The 23,225-nt window shown below is 42.6% G+C and overlaps 3 protein-coding genes across 3 annotated transcripts; all 3 read right to left on the bottom strand.

Moving 5' to 3' along the window:
- Positions 1-4,198: 4,198 nt before the first annotated feature.
- Positions 4,199-6,248, bottom strand: ndufa4a (NDUFA4 mitochondrial complex associated a). Its single transcript, XM_041957535.1, has 4 exons — positions 6,115-6,248; positions 5,225-5,313; positions 4,880-4,940; positions 4,199-4,476 (listed from the first exon to the last, which is right to left on the bottom strand). The coding sequence occupies exons 1-4, from the start codon at positions 6,154-6,156 to the stop codon at positions 4,420-4,422; spliced, it is 249 nt and encodes an 82-aa protein (XP_041813469.1). The 5' UTR covers positions 6,157-6,248; the 3' UTR covers positions 4,199-4,419.
- A 1,017-nt stretch (positions 6,249-7,265) lies between these two features.
- On the bottom strand, positions 7,266-14,320 carry slc35b1 (solute carrier family 35 member B1). Its single transcript, XM_041957391.1, has 9 exons — positions 13,767-14,320; positions 12,650-12,753; positions 12,289-12,419; positions 12,150-12,180; positions 10,783-10,943; positions 10,528-10,654; positions 8,755-8,861; positions 8,434-8,587; positions 7,266-8,203 (listed from the first exon to the last, which is right to left on the bottom strand). Exons 1-9 carry the CDS (start codon positions 13,889-13,891, stop codon positions 8,151-8,153), a joined length of 993 nt encoding a protein of 330 aa, XP_041813325.1. The 5' UTR covers positions 13,892-14,320; the 3' UTR covers positions 7,266-8,150.
- A 490-nt stretch (positions 14,321-14,810) lies between these two features.
- fam117aa (family with sequence similarity 117 member Aa) lies at positions 14,811-23,036 on the bottom strand. Its single transcript, XM_041957369.1, is given in 9 exon segments — positions 14,811-16,073; positions 16,076-16,257; positions 16,921-17,095; positions 17,200-17,425; positions 17,789-17,905; positions 18,182-18,295; positions 18,483-18,578; positions 21,130-21,275; positions 22,624-23,036. Coding segments are annotated over 9 exon segments (1,242 nt in total). The 5' UTR covers positions 22,748-23,036; the 3' UTR covers positions 14,811-16,011.
- Between the last annotated feature and the right edge of the window lie 189 nt (positions 23,037-23,225).

The following is a 23,225-nucleotide window of genomic DNA, read 5'->3' as shown; positions in this document are numbered from 1 at the left end:
GTTAAATTGCCGCGTCCTTACTCAATCCCTCATGCAAAAATACATCGACAACCCTGACCTTTTTGTGCATCTGCTGCAAATGGCACTTTGTCATCCGGAGTGAGCGGGCTCGAGGATCAGCGAGGTTTTGTTGATCCCGGTGTGAGAGTGAGTCCATGCCTGGGCTTCATGAAAGGGAGCGTGAAAAACTCTGGAAAGGAGGAGAGAGGAAGGGAGAAGAACAAAGCAGGGGTGACATGCAGCAAGAACGAGTGGAGAGCAGCTCTGAGTCGAACAACAAATGGCAAAAAATGAGAGGCACCCTCTCTGCGAGAATCAAGCTTTCACTCATTACTCAACACAGCTCGCAGCAGGGGAGGGAAAGCAGTTTACTCCTTCAGTAATGCATCTGTGAGTGTTTATGCCTGCGTCTGTGTGTGTGTGTGTGTGTGCCTGACTGAGTGAGAACAGAGAGGTAATTGAGAGGTAACGGCGCCTGTTTGTTTCCTCTTGCGTTCAGAATACTGCTCGCCATCAGCCGGCGTGACATATCTGTAAAATACTCGGGTTGATTCTGTGGCCGACGCGTGTTTGATCGAAACAGAACGTGTTAAAGGAAGTTCGTCACCAGCAGAATTTCATGTTTAGAGAGCAAAAACAGCAGTCAGGACGATACGGCGGCTAATCTTTTAGTGTTTATTGTTAAGAGGAGCTGTAAAGTGGAGGAGATAACGCTCACAGCCAGACGATATGATAACTTTTAAAGTCTTTACATGTGCAGTTTCTCCAGTTATTATATTATTGTTTAACAGAATGTTAAAACTCTCTTCTTATGAATGAGGGATTAATTCAAATGTAAATCTTAACTGTGCATGTATGCAAATGTGTATGTAATATTTGGTGGTCTTTATTTCCAGCTGCACAGGCAGTTGTTTTAAGATAAAGAGCTCTTGATAAACCCACTTTACACTACCTGCACAATGGCAGACAGACTGTTTTAGCAACCAGCCAGTAAGCATTTAGGCGCTAAATAGCCAGATATTTCCTTCATATGTTGGAGAGAAAAAGGTGAAAAAGAAGGGGGGAAAAAAGCCACATGGCCAGAAATACAACTTCAAATGAATGATAATGTTGCTCCATTTCTGTTGCTTAAATGGGCAACATTGATTTGCAGCTTGTTGACATGCACAGCTCAATTAATTCCAGCTTTAAAGCAGCAAAACTTAACACAAGTATGAAGTCAGTGATATCACTTCTGCAGGAGGAAAAAAGCTGCCAAAGGAAAAAAAAAAAAACACTGTAGATTCTTTTCTTGGCGGTGACGGTTTCATAATGTAAAGCAGTAATTTTAGCCAGCTAAATGTCATCTGTATCTCTGCATAATCTTTACAGCTGAACTGATAACATTCCCAAGATAAAAATATTTGAGAAGATAACACAGGACTCCAACTGCTGCTACAGACTCTACTTGGTTGAGGTTGCATAAGCTTTACGTACATTCAAGTACTGTTCATGTTTTTTTGCACAGCATAGAAAATCACGGCTGCCATGGCAATCACAGTAAAACACCCTGAATTCAAACTCAATAACAGCTTTTTCCAAGCGAACAACATTTCTACGCAACATCTGTGCATGTATGTGGGTGCAGGATGACACAAGTATATGAAGTTCACTAATCTCTCCTTCTCTTGCACACACTTTCACACTCACATGAGGGTGCTTCAGTGAGGGCTTTGCATGGTGCAGGTTTTTCTGTGCTGTTCCTGGACTACCGCCTGACCTTTGGCATGACCTTTAGAAGGCAATTTGCAGCAGCAGCAATCGCCTTGCGCCTCGCCTCACATTATTTTCCCTCATTATTTTTTCAATGTTACCTTTGCAGTGTGGCAGAAGAGAGCTGGATTCAACAGAGGGGTCAGGGGTCAGGAGGACGAGGGTAAAGATGCAGGTCAGATTGATTCTAAAGTTGTGTTCAGCCAGTGTCCTCAGAGAATTCACCACCATGAAGCCATTTGAACTCTGAACTCTGCGGCTGTCTGTCAAAGACTGACCCTCAGGGTTGACTGTCGGCTTGTTTGACGATTAGGGAAGCTCCTCAGCCAGCAGTCATGGACCGGACAGTTGCTTTAATGTCATGCAACGAAACATTAGACATGGAAGGAAAATCCATCATCTCTGTAAATGCATTGTAAAAACTCTCCTGAATCAATATCTCCTAGCTACGTAAACACAAATTAATGCAGCCATTTGAACTGTCTGCTGAAACAATTCATGTTGATGTGTGGTTTAGAAGATTTTAAGACATAGATTAGATGCACTGACAAAGAATTTCCTACAGGCATTCATGGTCCCCAGAGGATGAGTCCCACTGACTTTGGTGATCCTCCTTTTCTCCTCCTTTTGTTGTGAGTGAAAATTGGACGGGTTGCCAGAGAATTAGGGACAGACACGACACTCCCATCTGAGTTTCACTGAATACCATCATCACGTCATTTTCATGTTGTCCAGCACTTTGGTTTGTGACTAAATACTTGCTAAAGGCGCACAGCCTCCACTGACGATGTTAGCATTTAGCTCATGAACACTGCACTTACAGCCTCACAGAGCCTAGCATGGCTGTCAGATGCTTAGTCTTGTTGCTTTTAAACAGTCATGACAACAAAAAAGTCATCATTCAGTTTTACATTTTTTATTCTTCAGATTTAAACATATTGACATACAAAATCAGTGATGCAGAACAAAACATTTTATAAGGTTTAGAAAGCGTACAAACGCCCTGAGGGGTTTTCAAACTCTTGTATGTGAAGCTTTGGGTTACAGTCACTTCCAAACCATACGCTTCTTTTGCAATCTTACTGTGCATCATCAGTATAACAGTTGTTACTGATTTTAATGCACTAAACAAAAAAAAAATAGAAAAAAAAACAACCTGAAGCTCACTTATTGCTGACATGGAAGATGAATTCATTTTCTTGGTTGATTGAAATATTTCATCAGACACAAAGCCGAAAAGCTCACAGCTCCTGAACCCACAACAGCAGCATGAAAAAAGGTCACCATGATGCAAGAGTGATCCATTAATTCATGTCGTGCTCTGTTTTGTTTTTTCCTCAACCATTCAGCCACAGGCGTTTGCCGTCAAGCTACACAGCATGTCACTTGCTTTCATTTTGCTCCCATTAAGATGGAAATCACAGGTTACATCAACAAAATGAATGAGCTCTGGAAAATAAAAGCATTTTTGTGTTATTTCCTGTTTCAAGAACTACTGAACTGATTGCAGCTATTTTGGGACTGAGTGCCTCGAGTCAACAAGGCAAACACGCTGGAAGGATTCAGTGTTCCAAAGTAAAGCACTGTTACATGCTGTGCCAAAGTTAATTTTCATTTCCCCAGGTGAAGAAATAAAAAAATAAGACGACAGATACGTGTGTGAAGCCCTGGAGAGCGTGGATCAAGATTTAGACGTGGGCTTCTATTCAAATACGAAGGTCTCCTTGACATTTTCTACACTGCGTTGGCTGCTCATCCTTGTCGCACTTCCCCGAGCTGCATATGGGACAGCACGACCTGTTGACATTTACAAACTCATCCAGCTCAGCGATGACATTCCATAAGAAGAAACACCTCCACATATCCCACTCCAGCCCTGTTCCAAGGCTCAGGCATTACACATCAACATTATTGCTTTAAACAAACAGAAGTCAACCTTTGCAGGGAACAAGCCACGTTGTTTCATGCTTCCCTCTGTAAGTATGGCATCTTCTGAAAGCTTGGAAGCTTATGCAGCAGAGGCACTGGGCAGCTAGTAGGTCTTAAACAGGTCTAAATACTGAAGAGGTTTCATCACCACACTGTCCGGACTGCCACAGTTACCACCAGAGGGAGCCCACTGCTCAAATGTGACCAGGTTAAAGTCTGCCCCCGCCATACCGATAAGACCCTGGAAAGCAGCCAAGAGTAGCGTGCCACATAATTCACCAGCAGCTGGGTTAAGGCAGGACGAAGGTGAAATGAGGTGAAAGCAAAGCCCATATAGTAACAGCCGAGCATGACATAACTGTAAACATTGTGTGGAAGGTGGTCTGGGTGGTAACGCATGTAAGTGTATGTAATGTACGTCAAAGTGACAATACCAATAAAACATGATGCAAAATCAAAGACACAGAAAGCAAAGTGCCCATAAATTGAATCTCAATGAATGACACAGGTTCTTTTCTCTGTATGGAGGAGAAAAGACTCCTTCACTTTATTGACAACCACTTATAATGAGAAATAAAGAGACATGGTTTCAACAAGCCAATGAGATGCAATGAGGAAACTTAAATATGAATCGTTGTGCGGGTTTAGCCTCTGCATCTCTCAGTTCCTGGAGGAAGTTCAAACCGGGGCTGTGCGGATCAGCTCATCTTTGTGCTTTTGGTCCAGCAGATGTGATCTTTAGAAATCGGGGCCCTCCTTCTTCAGCTTGCTGTAGTCCATGTTAACTGTGAAAAACTGAGAAAACAAACACGTCTTTGCTCAAGAACTAACAGACATTTCACAAAAAAAGTGACTTCAGGTGACTTAAAGTTTAAGTTTTAGGCTGTTCTGATCTTCTTCTTGTAATAAGTAAAACATTCATCTCTGATTAATTCAGAAATTAATTTGCCTTCTTGTTGTTTGGAAACTTTGAGTTTGAGCAGTTAATGACTTTATCAGATTTGTTAGTACAAGTGAGCCTTAACCAGATTATGTCATTTGATTAATCCAATTGAAGGTATAATCCATGGCTAAGCAACAACTCTGGCAAAGTTCCATACTATGATCCCTGAATGTAACCACCAACACTCAGCACAGAAAATCAAGCCTGCAACACAGCATGAGTGGTAAGATGTCGTCACAGGTGACTGAGAAACACCTTGTACTGATCGGTAGGGGCCATCTTGTTCCAGGGCTCTGGGTTGTTCTTGCGATCCCAGCTGCAGGGGAGAAAACAGGAACACATTATGAAAGCGTAATCAAAAGAGACTTGACTTGACTCATGCATAGCCTGGAAGTAAAAGATTTCCTTGTGTTACAAAAACAAAGCTGCAAAACTTTCAGATTCTTAACCTTTTTTCTCATGTCCAAGTCTCACTAGATGCAAATTACACACACTCCCTCCCCTCCCTGACCACTTACTATTTTGGAAAAGTGCAAAAGTGAAATACTGGTACAATAAAAGGCAGAAGAAGGTTTTCTGTGTCACGATTGGAAGCCTCACCAGACATCAGGGTTTTTCAAGGCCAGACGTGCGAGGTACATCATAGACATGGCTGCTCCTCCACCAATGAAGAAGAAAAGGGGGATCAGCTGTAAGTGTCAGACAGGAAGGCAAGAAACGTTCATCAACTTGAAATGCGGACTGTCACAGCTCTATGAAGCACTTTAACAGTAAACACAGAAACTGCTGACAGCTTGCGTACACTGCAAACAATGGCCAGCACATTGGCGTTAAAAATAAACACTGCCTGTATAATGCAACTGTAACGTAATGTTAAACATTACCTCTGTATAATCTGTCTCAAATTCTTTACCCTTGCGGTCTACAGCTGTCATGTGTTGAGATGGGCCAGTTTACAGCAACTACTTGTTATATTACAGCTTCCTTTCAGTCACTACTTAATGACCAAGTTAACTTTTTCAAGTCAAGTAACAATCTGTACAGAAAAAACACGTGTGTCTTGGAAAGTTTGAAATTCTAGTGTGAGTTAACATCTCGAAGTGCTACTTGCTAACGCTACCTAGCCAGCTAACTTGCTAACTAGTTGCTATTTTCAGCACAGCGGACCCTCTTCGCTAATAATCAGTTGTTGTCTTCTGGGTGAAGCCGTGACCTCACTTGACTTCAAAGTACCAGCTATCAAAACTCTTCTTGCACACGGCAGTGGGAAAATATGTGTGTTCCTCCATACTTGTTACAAAATAAAATTAAGAGCCAAGCATCTTAATTGCTTTCTCAAAGTCACTGCGGTCAGAGTACTAGCTTGCTATAGCTAGGAACGCTAACTAGTTTAGCTAAGCTAAGTTAGCCACAAAAATTCACAGATGGTCAAAGTTTAGAACAAGAACTCTAATATGAGTCTTTATTGAATATAATCGCGATATACTTACAGCTGGGTGGCTTTTAAGCTGTTTACGTATCGTGCCGAGCATTATGGCGGTTGTGAGGCTGATTTCTCTCAAATCGTATAGAAATGAAGGGATTACGAACACTCTTGCCAAAACGGTGCGCAGTTTAATCTGGCGGAAGAAAGGCCGAGGAAACACACACATAGGATGCTAGAATAGTGCCTGAACGACAGCGGCGAAAACATATAATTATTAATTATGATGTGTACCGAGTCGAGTATTTATGAAACTCTGCAATTAATAAAAGCCATTTTTTAGGTTTCATTAATGTGCTGTTTTATCGCTTCATTCTTTATCTCCACACAGCATTTTATTCTGGCGTGAAGTGGCTGTAATGTCGGTTCAATCACCAGTTTTCAACCTCAAACAGGGCTAAGCACCACATCAACACTGAACCTTACTGTTACTGAATATTTCTCATCAAAGAGTTATATGTTACACTTATATACACTAAGTGTATATAAAGTACAATGTAATGTGTGTGTGTGTGTGTGTGTGTGTGTGTTGAATCCTGTTTCACAAAAAGTCACTATGGCTATGTATGATCATTTTATCAAGTCGTAGTGTTAACTCTACTTTTTTTATATTAGTTCAGTTCTCTTTAGACAATTCAAATTCCAGCAATGCAAAATTAATAAAAGTTTTATTCATTAATGTCAGTGACATGATGGAGGCAGCTATAAGACAGTTTGCTGCTGCTGTCTTGTATCAGCGAGGTGAACGTCCTGTACCACAACGTGACAGCAGGGGGCGCTGTTTCCCCGATCAGATGAGAAGGAATTTTTCAAGAAAGTCAATTAGTTTTAATGCTCAGGTTTGAGGAGCTGTCCTATAAATTATAATCATTATTTCACCTACTTTTTGATTGATTGATTTTCTAGGTGGTTAATATTTATGAGTTTGGTGTTTTCTCATTCACAGGTAACACAGGTGCTGATTCCCTGAAACTGTGCTATTATTTCCTTTATAAATACACTGTGCTGAGATCTATTCCCATTAACAAAGTGTTTAAATATTTTTTCAAGCAGCCAACACACAAATGTTTTTTAAGATATTACAACATTGTATAAGCTTCATGTTGCTGTTTGTCTCAATATCAATAGCGAAAATGTTTACAAAGTTCAAGTGATAAATGATATAACATTAAGTTGGTAATATGCTTTTTATTTAAAAAAACAAGTTGGCTATCAGATACATATGTTGCTGTGGTAATGATTTGCGCTTGTATTATTAAGTGCTAAGCAGTAGGTGCTTGCGGTTTTACAGCCATTTCTAACAAACAGCATCCGATCAGAGATGAGTATCACAACTGACTGATGTGAACCAATCAAGAGAAGTCTGTGTAATAAAAAGAAAATCACCATGACATATCACAATTTCCCTTTTATGGCATGTTATTTTCAATTTGTAGAAAATAAAAGTAAAAACAACTCAACATTAAGATTTGACATGACATAACAACCCTTTATATCATATAAATGACTTGATACTTGGCAAATTGTTTGCCAAGAAATAAACTACATATGTGATAATTACACATCTTCAAGCAACAATTTGTAAACCAAGTCGTATTTGGTGGTAGGTTCATGACAAAAATGCTGGAAACTTTACGTCTTCGGCCTTGTTTGGTTCAATATCCATCCAAGGGAGGTGAGCTGGTTTAAGAAGAAACAAAGAATTTGTCTAAATGAAGTATTTTCCACCCGTGTCTTTCAGCCAGTCCAAACTCCTCCACAAGAGTGTGATGTCTTGTGGTCAAAAAAAGATGTTAATGGCTCATCATAGTTCATTCAGGACTTGATCCCAAGTAAAACATGTCTCTTCAATATCTCAACAGTACACAACAGAAGCTGGAGTTGAAAACTACAAGAACTCTCTTTTAGACACAGAAAATCTGAACCGTATTTAAATAAAACCATAGGCACATACAGTATGCCTGTACAGGATGTCTTGTGAAAATAAGATACTGGCTTTAGTGTTTCCATTTGATGTGCAATGTTTCTGTCGCTCCGGATGTTTTAGTGTGTCGTCTTCTTGGGGCCTTTGCCAAATTTAGCATCAAGTCCGAGACCTAAAGAGAAAGAAGCAAAGATGTGGTTGAGGAGGGAAAGCCTCAGCAGATGAACAGATATTATTTTACCAATTTAACCAAAAAAACATTAGAGAATATCTTCTTTTTTACATCGTCTCTAACTATGTCAGCGTTAAATTTACTGGCAAACACATATGCAGGCAGGAGAGACATGCAGATACTGATAGTACGAGAGGATAACAGAGTGTCAAACCAGAATGAGCTCTCACCGAGGAACACCAGAATGGTGCCAACCCACTGCATCATAGTCATGACATTGCCAAACAGAATAACAGAGCCCAGGATGGTGAAGAACTTCCTTGTGGTGGTGACAATGGAGCAGGTCAGAGGCCCAAAATACACCACCGTCATAAAGATGAAGGTCTGGTGAAATAATTTAGAAAGCACATTAAGGAATGTAATGTTGATATGCACTCTCAGGAAGCTCTCATCTCTAAGCATTCATTCCAAAACTTTTATCAAAGTAAAGGATTTCTTCCAGCCATCAACTCATCCAAGCACACATCAGGTCCTTTTGTCTATCCACCCACCTGGCCTAAAGCACTGGTCAGTCCGAACAGAAGAATGTTGTAGATGATGCTCGGGTGGCGCTCTGTAAAACTAAGGAACTCCCACACCTCCCTTGTCCACAATACCGCTGAGAGCAGAGAAGATGAAAGCATCGATAAAAAAGGAAAACAACATTAATGCCATTTCAAAAACAACCCAGTAATTGAACATAATGTCAGATATTTCTGCACATCAGGGCTTTCTCCTCGGCACTGATGTGCTGAGAAAATCAGATCACAGTGTTCATCGTGTGGACATATGGCACCATCAAGTGGTGTGATACAGTAGCAGCAGTTAGATGAAGCCTTGGTGAGGGGGTGTCATGGATTCGTGGGAGTAAAGGTACAAGAATACCTTCGTATCTTGGGAAATATCAGCACTTCCAAGCTGGCGAAGGCAGATTTCTTATGAAGGGAGGAGGGGTGTCTTTAGGTATGTACATTTTTCGCAAACTAAAACTGAGGACCTCTGAAGGGATTCTTATGCAGCCTGACTCACTTTTGCAAAAAGAAATTTGGCATTTTTTAATATAATACGGCTCCTGAAAGGGGGAAATGCAGGAGAGATGGCCACTTACTAAGAGACAGCAGGAACTCCAATTACTTTGTTATAAGAATGACAACAATCTCTCAGTTCTCATTCTGACTTTGACCTTTTGATCTTTATCTTACAGCCCATTAGTGCCTCGCCTCACAAAGCCCCTTGTTATATTGCATTTGTTTTATGCACCTCTCTCTTCAGCATATTACAGCAACCTCCTCACAGAACTGAGAGCTCTGCAGTGCAGGATTCCTTATCTATAAAGATAACACTGAACACTTCGCCTTGACTGAATTAATGAGTTTTTTTGCTCCTGAAAATTGTTCAGCTCTTATTAAAGAGCCTCTAACACGGCTGTTTTTGGTTTTTGTTTGGTCTTTTTACTTATTCTGAATGCCATTGGTTCCTGCATCACAGCAGCTATTTGTCCATGAAATAACTTCTGTTGACATAATTTTTTCAGGAATACAGAACATTACACCGAAAACAATGATAAAACTCAGCTGCTGATACTAAAACACCTTAAAGCGATAGAAATGCAGCGTGGACAAGCAGCTCAAGGAGAACAGCATGCTAAAAAAAGACCTCAGTCTGAATTCAAGACATGTTAACTGATCTGGGCCTTCGGTTCGGAGCATTTTAGACCTTTTCAGATTTTTTAAGGAGCAGACATGACTGTAAATGAGATGTTTAAAGCATATTTGCAAAACCGCAGCATACCCAAGTATCCTGTGCAATGTGGTACAAGTATGACAATTACAAGTTGTAGCTCAAGAACAAGCAACTATGTGTTATAGAGTGCCAGGATATACAAACACTGCACCAGTTTGCTGCAAAATGTTTCTGGTTCAATATTTGTTTGAAGTAAAGTGCATAAATGAGTTCCTAACACTACAGTGTTGTATATATAAAAAAAAATCACCATCCCAATAAGAATTTAAACCACTGCTTTCAGCGTTCTCTAAGAAATACTCAGAGAAAGTTTTGCAACAGGACATTCAGCACATCAGTATTTCTGTTTCATTCTGCCACATTTTGGCAGTACAGAACTATATCAAGGTGATTTTGCTCATTAGCTTCTCCTCTCTGGCTGCAGGTGTGCCAATCAGTGAAATTGCCTGGTAGTTTGATTGGAAGAAACCCTCCATGGTCCTGGCACTTCAAAGCACATGTTCAGTTAGACAAGCATTTGGCAGAAAGCACAGTTGACTCACCTAGTCCCAGCACCAGAGTGGACCACAGGTTGATGTTCAGCATCATGTGGTTGGCACTCGTCTGGAAGCGATTCCTCATGTGGTCCTGGGCCACACCGGTCAAACCGTCCAATGTCAGAGAGACCAACTACAACACAGCGAAACACACGACCAAGCCATGAAACGTCAGTAAGGAGACACAGATAGATCAGAGACATATGGGGAAAAAATGGAATATATGTGAAATGGATGGAACATAAAGTTATATTAACTCACCAACAGCAGCTCTCCAAACCCAAAAACATGGTCGTCTGCAACAGCTGAGCTCTTGTTGGGATTGTAGAGGAACAGAGCTACACCACCCACAATGAGCAGCACACACAGGTACTTAGCCAGTGGGTACTTCTTCCTCAGTATGGTCACACCAAGGATCATCACTGCAACAAAACGACAACAGTATGATGGATGGTTTTCAGCCATGATACCATGGCTAGGGTGTGTTTTAATCCTCCTGGATACAGGAGGCCTTCAGGCCTGAGAGTGGAAAATATGGATGGATGGTGAAAGAGAGTGTGTATGTGTGTAACAAGAGATGACAACCTAGATATAACCTTCATGTACAAACAGAACATACTGTAACCTGCTCTGTATGCTCTGAGCACCACACACTGCACAGAATCTCTCCTGTTTGTCAAGTACCATGGGGCAAGTACAAGGGTAATATACACTGTGTACACTTGGTAAATATGTACATCCGCACATTAGTCTATGATATGTGGCAGATTCACAGTTAGTCAATATTGGCACACAATCAGAGCTGAGGATCGAAAGAGGTGGGCAGTGACAAGAATGAACATTGTCCCTTTACAACATGAGCAACCACAAGTTTAGGGTTAGGGTTAGAGGTTTACAACCCCGATTCCAATAAAGCTGGGACGCTGTGTAAAACAGAAATAAAACAGAGTGTGATCATTTGCTGATCATTTTGGACATACACTGTTGGGACAGGAGCAACAGAAGACTGGGAAAGTCGTGGAACGCTCCAAAAACACCGGTTTGGAACATTCCACAGGTAAACAGGTTCAGCAACAGGTGATAGTATCATGATTGAGTATGAAAGGAGCATCCTGGAGGGGCTCAGTCATTCACATGTGAGAATGGAGCGAGGTTCACCACTTTGTGAACACATTGTTTGTATAAAGAAGAGATTACTAAATGGACTCAGGAACACTTCAGAAAACTGTTGTCAGTAAATGTTTGTTTGCAAATGATTACATTCTGTCTTTATTTGCACTACATTTTACAGCCTTTCAACCTGTTTGGAGTCAGGGTGTAGTGCATCTGTTTGACAGACCTGTGAAACTGGTTCGTTGGACTTACTATCTGTGGGAAACATGACATGCATTTTTCTGCTCTTGAGTGTTTTATTCACTCAGTACTCTTTTAGATGTTGTAGCATACAGTATATGACCATAAATATACAGGCATTTCCATTTCATGTTACCTGCTAGTCTCCTATATGAAGGAAGTAGTTGTAACTGTAATATTATTTATTTTGTAAAATCATATTATGGAAGTGATGTGCAGGTATCCTGATATGTAGGCAGCAGAAGGCTAACTAAAAGTAATGTTATCAGATTTACCTGGTATGGGTTTGCAGGATTTCCCCAACACCTATTACAAGAAAAACTCAGCTTTAGGATGCAATAGCACAAAGCATTGATGATCCAAAAGAGTCATGTTAACTAAATAACCCCGCCTCATTTAAAAGTGCAGACTCACCTGTGTGGGGTAGTTGACATACTGAAGGGCAGAGTTACTGGAAACCATGGCTCCAAGATAAGAGAGGGAACACAGACCATAGAGCCAGCTCTTGGTGTGATCCGGCTTGGAGCCCTCAAAAAACTGGATCACTGGTGATAAAGAAGAAAAGGCATCAACAAGCAGAAATGTGACTGAATGTACACCGTACAATGTTACAGTCAGCCTGATAAGTTAAAATTCAAAGCACTTGTGTGAGAATCTGGATCATGTCTCTCCTGCGAGGTTACCTGGCAGATTCACAACCTCATAAATATATTTTGGATGCTTTTTGTGTTAACGACTTTTATTACTTTGTCTCTCCTGTAAAGCACATACTCACAGATCTTGGCAAACAGAGCACTGACAATGCACTGGATTAAGACCAATGTCCGGGCAAATCTGAATTTCTCCTTTTTGTCTCCCTGACCGTAATCACCTCGAGTGCTGGAAAAGTAAAAGAAACAACAGTGTAATTAGTGCAGGAGATCACAGACAATGATTCTGAAACTGTAGGAGCTTACAAAGGCCTTCCTAGCAGGAGCAAGCTATGAAAAGATCCCTTTGAGAGAAGAAGCCATGATGCATTAAATTACAATTGACAGGGAGGGGTGGCCTTGGTGACATTTTGTTAAGGGACCAAGAATTTCTAGGAGAAGTGTTGCTTGCTGGTGTCAATTGTCCACAGTCACCAGGAACTAATAGGAGACTGTAATATTGTTAGAACAATATGAAATGGAAGTCAGTCATTTCCTTCTGTGAAACACCTGCTTGGGTGAGACGCCAGTTTCGAGTCATCATTTTGAAACCAGATATGTTTCCCGTTCACTCTTGTGACTCAGGCAACAACATACCATCAGTGTCATGCCTCAGTATGTGATATGCTATAGAGGCGGAGCTCAACTTGCCTCATTTACTCTGTCTAGAGAACCACAAATAACCATTGTGACCTGATTTTTTTTTTTACAGTTGAATGTTACATGGACATATAATCAAAGGATGAAAGTCAATGTTTGTTGCAGGAACATAATAAAACCATTACCCCATGTATGATAATGACACAGTAGTTTTAGTGAACTGAAAATAGAGTATTAAAAGTTATGGGGCCAATGCTTTTTCTAGTAAGAACAGAATGTCACGCCAAACTCCATTCCAAAATGTGACGATTTAATGTCAGACTTGCCTTTCGTATTGGTAGAGGCAACTCTAAATACCTCGCAGGCGATTGCATAACGAATATATTGAGCACACTAGCATATTATGTACTTTTTTACTTAATTGTGCCGTACATTAAGCTACGGTATAGTCAAAATAACATAAAGCTCGTATTGATTCGTGAACTGTTGACATTCAAAGCAACATTAAACTGGATGATTTTTGAACGGAGTTTGGCACATAAGAGGACGCCATCTGTACCGGCTGGTTAACCTAAACTAATCTGGTAACTGACTGTTACTTACATAGTCTCTTGTAATATTCCGTAGTAAAAGTAACACACGAAGACTCCGAAGAAGCAAACAATGAACCGTATCCGCATGTTGTCCCACAGCGAGGCGGGCTTGCCAGCTCCCTTTCCCGCAGCCATGCTGTCGTCCACCAGTCCAGGTATGGCAACCGACACCGGTCCGCTCCCCGCGCCCCTCACACCGACGTCCCGCTCCACTATCGCCGATGTCACGAGCCCGAATATGGTGCTCGCTGTTTCACGTTAGCTGTGGTTTCTGTGGTAACGTTAGTTGAAGGTTTGCTGATAAATGTCAAACCGTCTTGGGCACAGTAACTCTTAATCTGCCAAAGCTTGCTAGCAAATTAAGCTACCCTGAATTGTCTGAAGCTGCAGACAATAAGATATCATGTCATTTGTTTATTATGTGTCATTCTGGTGTATCTCATGCCTCCGACAGTCCAACTTTCTTCCCCAGGACAGCTGTAAAATCCAAAGCATCAGGTAATGCAGGTAAGTGTAGTGTCAAGCGAGTACAGTTCGTGTTTTCATAGAGACTTTAAAGCCTATATTTAGTGGGGGAAAAGCGGTCGCGTCAGGAAAATTAGTTTTGTGAAAGGACCTCATTGGTATAAACAACCATGCCTGAATAATTAGCTTTAGTTTTGTAAATTCAATCTTAAACACAATTACCCGATGGTATTTTTGGTGTAACCGCGTCGATTTGATGTGAAAAATAACATCAACAATGCTAAAAGACTTGTTATAATTAACGTTTCTTGGCTGTTGTTTCATATGGCAGTTGTAAAGGCAGCTATTACAAAATATGAGGTCCTCCCATGAAAACGTCGCGTGCCTTTTTGTCGTCCTAGGATGTGGATTTCACTCATTGGTCCATGTAGGGCAATCGAAGACCTGTCTCGGCCAATCACAAAGCCAATTTGATTGAAAAGAGGCGGTGCTCAGATTTAAACCACAAATCCACGTGTCAAAAGGCAATGCACAACAACAAGAGAGAAACCACAGGAATGATAAGTACTAGGATGTATTTGAACGCCCAGAAAATCTGGTTATTTTATTTTCTTCACAATAGCAACGGCACACAAAACAATTTTGAGTGTCATGACCTCAGAAAGTATGAAAAGGGTGTATACTCAGGTCTGAGAAAACACAGGGTGGACAAATAGTACCTATTGTTCATCCACTTATTATTGTTACTATAGGCCATGTTTTTTTTTGTTTTAGTAAGTGTTGCATAGGATCATGCTGACAAGGACAGCACTTTATCCATTTGAGCATTAACTCGAGCAGAGGGAATCAACGTCTTCCACAACAAACTGAATTAATGCTGTCTGGCCAGAACCACATGGTCCAAAGAGGCTCAGATTCAGACAAAGAACTCAAATTCTAAAAAAAAAAAGTTGACCAAAATGTTTGGTTAGAACGATGCCTGCTGTAGACAAGTAAAGCTAATAGAACATCCATTCCTGCTTATAAATCACCTAAGTATAAACAGAAAGTGAATACAAAAACAGCATCACCTGCCTCAAACTCCTTACAAAGATACAAAAATATATATCTTCCTAGAAATACATCTGTAGAAAAGTAGGCCACCACAAACTATAGGCCAAAAATATTTCTCTTCAACCAACGGATTTTAAGAAATGTCAGGAATTAACCCATCAAGTACTTTTCATCAAAGAAGTGTCACAAATTAAGCTGAAAGTTCATCTAAACTTAACACTTTACTAGGACATGAATCAATAGTAAAGGACAGGAAGGAAGTAATGCTCAAGTGTTCTAAGTGCTCGGGTTTTTGACTCTGAATTCACTTATTTTGACATAAAAATGAAAACATCCCCAGCAAACTGTAGTCTTTGCCTGAACCGCTGATGCATAACTAAAACAATAATCACTTTTAGAAAAAAAAAAAAAACCAAAGTGGAAAAACTCCATTTCAGCATTTTTCAACATTTCCACAACTTCAGTCCTGTAGTCTCATCCACAGCCCACACGGGGGAATACTCGGACAATTTAAGTGCAGATGAGGCAAATATCAGCATCCAAGCATCCTGCAGATGGTAACAGTCAGTAAAGCCGTTAATCTAGAGTACGATGAAATGTTTACAGTCTCTTATTTTGATCACAGTGATCACAGCATGTCGCAGCAGTGATGAGTCAGGTAACCACAGGTATCTGTTGGCACCCTGCGTATACATAAACAATTCCAGTTTCTGCAGGTCCTGGCAGTGCAGAGTGGTTTAGTCCTCAGAGGCTCTGCTCTGATATCCACCTACTGCATGCCCAGGTGCCTGGTAGGAGAGGCCTGACCGGGGCAGCCGGTGACCGGAGAGACTGACAGGCCGCGGAAGAGGAGGTCCATGGAGGGCAGGAGGGGCTTCAGAAGACTGACGGGGCAGAAAGCAGAGCCTCCGTGGGGGGTAAAGTTGACTTTATTGGGGTCGGGGCAGGATGGCTGGAGGAGAGGTTCATCCTGACAGGCAGACCTGTGGGTAAAGAGATGGAGAGAGTAGCATAACAACTAAGTCTGCAACTGACAATCATTTCATTTTCTGACATTTCTGCGATACGTCACTATGAAATGTCAGACTGAAATTAAAGCGAGAAAGTTCATATTAATTCTGGCAATGTCTCACTAAGATAAGGCAAATGTGCATATGATATTAAATTCAGTTAAGCTGTAATTTCACGCTAGATGTTCTGAGAAAGAAATTTCAACACTGATTAAAAAGGATTCAATTATTTTTGTGCAAGTTTCAACTCATGCTGTGACTGCAGACATGTGGACACAGTAACAGAAAGCAGACCATAAATGTTATTTTATTATCAAATAATCTGTATCATAAATTTGATTAATCAATAAACTTACTAGTCAAAAAAATATATAAAAAACATGATCTTCAAATGTCTTGTTTTCTACAACCAACAGTTCAAAACCCAAAGAAATTCAACTGAGAATGAATTAAAACAGATAAAAACAGCAAATCCCACATTTGCAACTGGAACCAGTGAATGTTTGACATTTTCACTTGAGAAAGGATTTAAACATCATCATCATCATCATTGTTGTTGCAGATCAACTTTCTGTCAATATATTCATGATTATATGATCAGTGTTTGATGTTTTGATCCAAAAAGTGTTAACTCACAACGCCTCCTCGCACACTCGTACTCGCTCGCAGCCTTCCGGCGGCTCACGCTGGAAGGAGCAGGTTTTGTTGGGCCGAGGAGCGGAGGAGCAGGGCTGCAGCAGAGGAGGATCCAGCGCAAAGGAAGGGAGCGACGTCGACGGAGAGGGGCACAGGGCCTCGCAGTCCACCGGCTCTGCACAGGAGCACAGGAATATCCACGCTTTTGTTTAAAACACCTTCAACAAGGAATATTATACACAGCCACATACTGGCACAAAAAACAAAAAGTTGTCTAACCTGGCTCTCCCATGGGACAGGGAGACTGGGATGGAGACAAAAGAGATGGATTCAGGGGACAGGGGGAATTTGAAGGCGACAGAAGCGATGGATCTAGAGGGCAGGGGGACTGAGAAGGAGAGAGGAGGGAAGGATCCAGGGGGCCTGGGGACGGCTCGCTCTGAGAGCCACTGCTGCATCTCTGGGCAGGGACGGGGGCCCTGTGGCCATCTGGGATATCCAGAATCTGAAGTGTTAAAACAAAGATCATCATGGTGAGACCAGACAGCAATTATTTTGTCGTTAAGATTGCTAACATGCTAAAAATGTTGAAAATTCCGCTGATATTATCGGAGCATTGATGATATGATGATCGATTGCTCTGACAGTGCTTGAAAAGAATTTTGGGAAAGGCCCAAAGTATTTCTTTTTTACCCTGAGACCCCCAGGATGCTATAAAAAACGTGTTGGTATCAAAGCTGAGGTCAAACAGTAAATATTTAGTTATTATGAAAAAATAAAACCAACTGTAAAATACTTGGAATTTAAGAATTGTCTCTTTTAAGGCAAAAGACAATCACACATTAACAGTATACCATAGTGGCCTAACCTCATGCTGGTCGTCAGCTTTCTCAGAAACAAACACCTCTTCCAGCTCCAGGTTCAGGCCTTCAACACTGCGCCGCAGCCGTGGGGCGAGTCTGTTCAGCGGCATCAGGGGCATTGTCTGCAGAAAGAGTCAGACAGAAGCAGAGGTGTCTGAGATTTCTGCCTTGGCACAGTGCGATGTGCTGGTTTCAAATGGTCTTTCTGTGACGGCATGTCAGCAACACAGCAGCAGATGACAGCAGGTCCTAAGAAAAGCTCCGGCGTTTTTTATATCCCTGTTACTAAGCTCTTCCTGGCCTGCCTGTGGAAGGCACTCAGTGGCACTCGTGAAAACTTTCTTCTTTGTGTCTTTACCTCACATGTCATCAAAAGACAAAAAAGGGCAGCGGGCTACCTGAGTGACGCCTGCAGCATGACCCGCTGGCAGGGGGTGGTGGGGGAGCTCGTATCCTGCTGAGGGAGGGGCATGGCGGGAGCGCTTCTGCAGCTGGTGCCTCAGCTTGGCCACCTGAGGGCAGAGTGGAGAGCAAAGTGATCCAGGAGTCACTGTGATTCATTCTCAAGAAAAGGGAGCGGTTACTCGCTTTTTCCCTGAGGGGCTGTTAATGTTTCATGCTATCAGCGGGAGGGTGTGAGTACCAGAGAGAAACACAACTGATTAATGAACTGCTAAAGAGGTAAAATGAAGCACTTGCCTCCCTCAGATGCTCCGCGCTGCCCCACGACGCTGAGCGCTTGTGCCCGCTGCCACTCCTCCTCCCTCGGGTCTCCTCGGCCCAGGAACTCGGAGTCTTAAAAGAAGAAATGATCACACAGAGGTGAATAAAGAGTCCAGCGTTTGTCTACCAAACCTTTGGCAAAATCGCCTTTTTTGGCGTTAATTCTGGTTGACAGCAGGCCTGACCTTTTCTGTTAAAGCCAGTGAACTCCAATCAACACAACAACGTGAGAGTGCAACACAGAGGAGGAGCCCCACAGCTGTCTTGCACACCTGCCTCACAACAGCTGTACAGAGGAAGGCGACGAAAAACCACTCTGAGCTGCAAAACAGCCGCGCTTCCACAAACATAAGAAAACATCCAAACCACATCATTGTAAAGACTATAAATACAGTGCAAGTATCAGCGTTCAACACCTCAGTGCACTTACACACACGACCACACACACAGTAACCCTGTTATTCACAAAGTCACGTACTGTAGACGGAAAACAACTAAGACAAACATGCAGCGGGAAGCTTTTTGGTACACTTCTTCTTTTGTCAATCACAACTCCATAACGTCCTACTTTCACTCATATGAGCGTACCGATTTCTTCACATTGACTCTTGATCTTCTGCCAGAGGGAGCCTGGTTAACGGCTCCCGGCTCCTGGTTGGGAGCGGACGGCTGGAAGTTCATCATCGCCAGGTGAAACCCGGGTTGGGCTGACCCACGGGACCGGACGCTCGTACTTCTGCGACGAGTCCGCTGCTTCACACACTTGGAAACAAACTGATCGGCTCACCGGTGTCTAACATCACCGTCATTCAGCTGTCCCTGCCTGCACGGTGCTCATGTCATGGCTTTTCTCTCAAATACAACCCGCTCTTTAGGTGTCGGCCTCACAAATCAGAGAAATCCCACTGGTGCCATGACTGCAGAAAAAATGCCAACACCATCTCCTGCCCTCGACGCGTACGTGGTCCATCGCCTGGCTAAATAAGTCAGGGCGCAGTGTGAGCCAGACGTGCAGTGACATCGGTGTAGAGTTACAGCTGCCAACCCCCCTCAATCATCCAAAGCATGAAGAGGGGGATCATGGGACACAAACCTATAAAAAGACTCAAAGGTAGCAGACCATTTGGTCCACATAGCTAGTGTTTTTAGCTTCGACGATTTATTTACGTGTACTTCATTCCTGTTCCGGCCACAACAACAGGAGCAGGGCTGCAACTAATGATTATTTATGTTCATTCTATTTTTGACGAATCTATTAATTAATAAGTTTGCAAAATGTCGAATACATAGCGAACCATACCGATGATAATTTTTTCAGTTCCAATGATATCACATTTGCAGTGCAATAAAACAGAGAAAAGTAGCAGATCCTCACATTTGAAAAGCTGGAAGCAGAAGATTCAGCAGTTTTGCTTGAGAAATGCCTCATACGTTTACATTTACTAATTATTTCAGCATTAAACAGGAACTTTTGTGTTTGTTTCTGTGCTGTTTTTGGATTGCATTGTGTCATATCATCTGTTGCACACATCTACATCATTAAAGTATAATCAGAGAAGGTTAATTACATTTATAATCTTCAATCCCGTGTACAATTATTTATTTCAAAGATTTCTGGGGGCATATTTTGACGTTTTTTGGATAAAGACAGAGGCAGACAGGAAACAGGGGAGAGAGAGCGGTAAGACGTGCAACAAAGGTCGCCGGTTGAGGCCGTGTGGCCATGCAGCTTTCGCTATAACCATTCAGCTACCAACACGCTCTGTATTTGGTGTACAATACATCCTTCTTTTTTTATATAAATACATCTGTATATATATAAACAGGCATGTTGTGTTTTCTTTAATGCGTTACCAGAAGTATGATACATGTTTTTGATGTTTGATAAATTAAATAATCTACTGATGTTAATATGAATGTACATCAGTGGATTCTTTGCACAATTTGCAGGAAAATTGAAGAAGTGCAACAGCATACCTAATGAAGAATGAAACAGCGAACAATCGGTTATAGCATCTGAAGTAAAGCAGAGGAACTATGGCAGAAGGAGGCGCTGGGTGGGGCGGTGGTGCGCCTGTGTGTGTGTGGCTGGGGAGAGTGCTGGGGGATGGGGTGTCTGTATAATGAGGTCAGGAGGGGTCTGCTCCTCACAATGGAGGCAAAGGGGGTTCGTTCGGGTTTAAACTGTGTCAGGAGCCAAGACGAGGCCGCGGAGCTTGGTGATGTTCGTCGGGGCTTTGTGCACTAGTTAGGCGCAGATACAGTCGAGGGGGGAGCAGGGGAAGAACAGCAGAGTTTAAAGAAGAACAAAAACGACTATTTCCAGTTGGCTGCTTTCTACCCGCAGCGTCGAACTGGAACCACCAGACACCTGCAGAGCCAACATCAGATATCTTGTCCTCTATAGAAATCCTTAACATTCAAGAAAAGCGAGGCAGAGAAAATATTTGGTCTGCCGTCTGCTGCCTTTATGCAACATGAAGCAACAGGTTTTATGGGAAAAGCGCTCTTTCACCAGCACTGGCGTAACATTTATTCATCGGGCCCCAGCTCTGCTTGATTACAGTAATTACACCGAGGTATCACAACTAATTTGACAGTGTCATGATGTATTAATATTCACCTGCGTGGCTTTGTCATTGACGCAGGTAACAGCCGTGCTCTCTGCCTCTTTGGGCCACTGTCCCTGCAGATAGGGTCCAACGATGGCGTCCAAGGAAAGGGTTCGGCGGATTGTGGGTTTCGGTGGGCGAGCCGCCGTCCTGTCAGCTTGTGCGAACAGAAATAAAACACATTAAGTCAGCGAGCGTGTCGGGGTTGTGCAAGCCTTAACTCAGCACTTGTCAAAACAATGTCTGTCTTGCAGAAGTTATAAAAACTAATGCCTGTGCGATCATGTTTAGCTAGTAACACTGCATGTGACATATATGTGTATAAAAACCCCCTTTAGGAGGCTAAACAGTATTTTAGCACCAGTGGTAGTTGTTTAGAAAATTGCTCCCAGGCTTCCTCCTCACCAATGAGCATGCAGCGTGCAGGGCTGTGTGTGTGCATGTTGGCAGCTCTTTGTAATCTCTGGCAGGTGTGGACCATGCCTTTGACCTGGAGCGAAGCCATCCCACTACACAACACTGGCAACAGTCACCACAGGCTACTAGCATATCTACCACCACCCCCAAAAACACACACACACACACACACACACACACACACACAGTGTGGTGTCATCAGCCCAAGTCGCAGGGTAGACAGGATGTATAAATAAACACCTCTACATGCAGATGTGACTTTCATGGACACGGTTTAAGAACATCACCCTCAAAGTAAAACAAAGAAGCCTTAAAAGCTGCTGCTGCGTTAGCACGAAGCGAGCAGCAGAGATCCCTCAGGTCAGAGTGCAAAGGGCCGACCGAGAGTCCAAATAACATTATGAGAACAGTGTTATGTTTCAGGGTTAGCAGCCTTCAGTGTTGACTTAACTTTCTCATGGTGTGCTGGAACTGTACTTTGTGGAGCACAAATCATGTAAAAAGTTGGAGTTAGTCAAACAGAAGCAGTTTGGTCCCCTAATAAGCACGAGCAGCACGTCTTTCCTTTTCAATGATCAGCAGAAATCAAGCCTGCTTTTTCAAATCAAACTGTTCCTCTACTTGTCTCAAATTGTTAAGTACAGATTATCAATTATGTATGATCCCAGTTAAGATCCACGTATTCAAAAGTAGCTTTTCATTTCACTTAGTGAGACTGATGTTATGTGCTTTGCTTCAGGGCTGCAACCAACTATTGATTATTTGCATAACTGAGTAATTTGCAGCAAACGCTCACACTGGAGAAGCTGCAACAAGCAAAAGTTTGGCCTTTTTTCTTCTGATTCACTTGCTGTTAACTGATTTGGCTCTACTTTCTTTTGTGATACAATAAAAAGAAGTGACTGGGAGAGAGCTCAGTGCTGTTGCACTAGAATCCACTAGATCCTAAACAGCCTTCAGTATGGGAAACAGGCTCTCGCAGTCAGATCATGGTGATAAGGTGACACCAAATACACTTTTTTTTCTGCTCTGGACCACATGGAAGTGAATGCAGGTTTAAGCCCCCTCCTCCTCCTCTGTGTATTTACCCGTCTTGACCTCTCTGCACAGGAGAGCCGAGCCCCTCTGGAGCTGGAATGGGACTGTGGCTCTGAGAGGCTGCAGGCTGGGGTTGCTGCACCCCCGAGGTGCTGCTCCACTCCTGGCCGACATCCCCCACTCCGCTCCCACCGCTCAACAAAACACTTCCCTCCTTCGCTCAGTGCAGCTCCGCGCGGCGTCTCTCCGGCTCTCCTTCTGCCCGCATTCACTTCACCCACAGTGATGATCCGAACCTCTGATCGGGCCTTATGTTGAGCTTTCTTTTGTGATGAAGACCATGGTTTCTGTGGCTCGCTCTCGGGCTGAAGGAGTGGAGTCGAGCTTCGACCGTCTTTAAATCACGCACTATCCGTCATGCTGCGGCCGGAGGAGGACTCCAGCGCAACTCCGCATCGCTGCCTGTTTCTGCAAAGTGACAACAGAACAGCTCGGCTCAACCTGTGCGACTATCTCGTGTTGTGTATCCTTCCAAGTTAGGGCGATCTGGTTGGCTGCTGCAGAATACTACTGAGCACCTATTGGTCATCGCATCCATCTGTCTCCTGAAGGGAAACCCCTCCCGAAACTTAAAGTTCCCATCCACTTTATT

The sequence above is a fragment of the Chelmon rostratus genome, chromosome 17 (assembly GCF_017976325.1).
Source record: "Chelmon rostratus isolate fCheRos1 chromosome 17, fCheRos1.pri, whole genome shotgun sequence".
Taxonomy (NCBI): domain Eukaryota; kingdom Metazoa; phylum Chordata; class Actinopteri; order Chaetodontiformes; family Chaetodontidae; genus Chelmon; species Chelmon rostratus.
This window is presented reverse-complemented; position numbering and strand designations above follow the sequence as displayed.

Bases quoted from the DNA above. Each gene is read 5' to 3' on its own strand.
- ndufa4a (XM_041957535.1), bottom strand. From the start codon at position 6,156: ATGCTCGGCACGATACGTAAACAGCTTAAAAGCCACCCAGCT. The intron at 5,314-6,114 runs GTAAGTATATCG...TGACACTTACAG, and splicing joins AGCTTAAAAGCCACCCAGCT to CTGATCCCCCTTTTCTTCTT. The intron at 4,477-4,879 runs GTGTTTCTCAGT...TTGTTTTCTCAG, and splicing joins CCCCTACCGATCAGTACAAG to TTTTTCACAGTTAACATGGA.
- slc35b1 (XM_041957391.1), bottom strand. From the start codon at position 13,891: ATGGCTGCGGGAAAGGGAGCTGGCAAGCCCGCCTCGCTGTGGGACAAC. The intron at 10,944-12,149 runs GTAAATCTGATA...GTTTTGTTGCAG, and splicing joins ATCCTGCAAACCCATACCAG to TGATGATCCTTGGTGTGACC. The intron at 8,588-8,754 runs GTGGGTGGATAG...TTATTTCACCAG, and splicing joins TGACCAGTGCTTTAGGCCAG to ACCTTCATCTTTATGACGGT.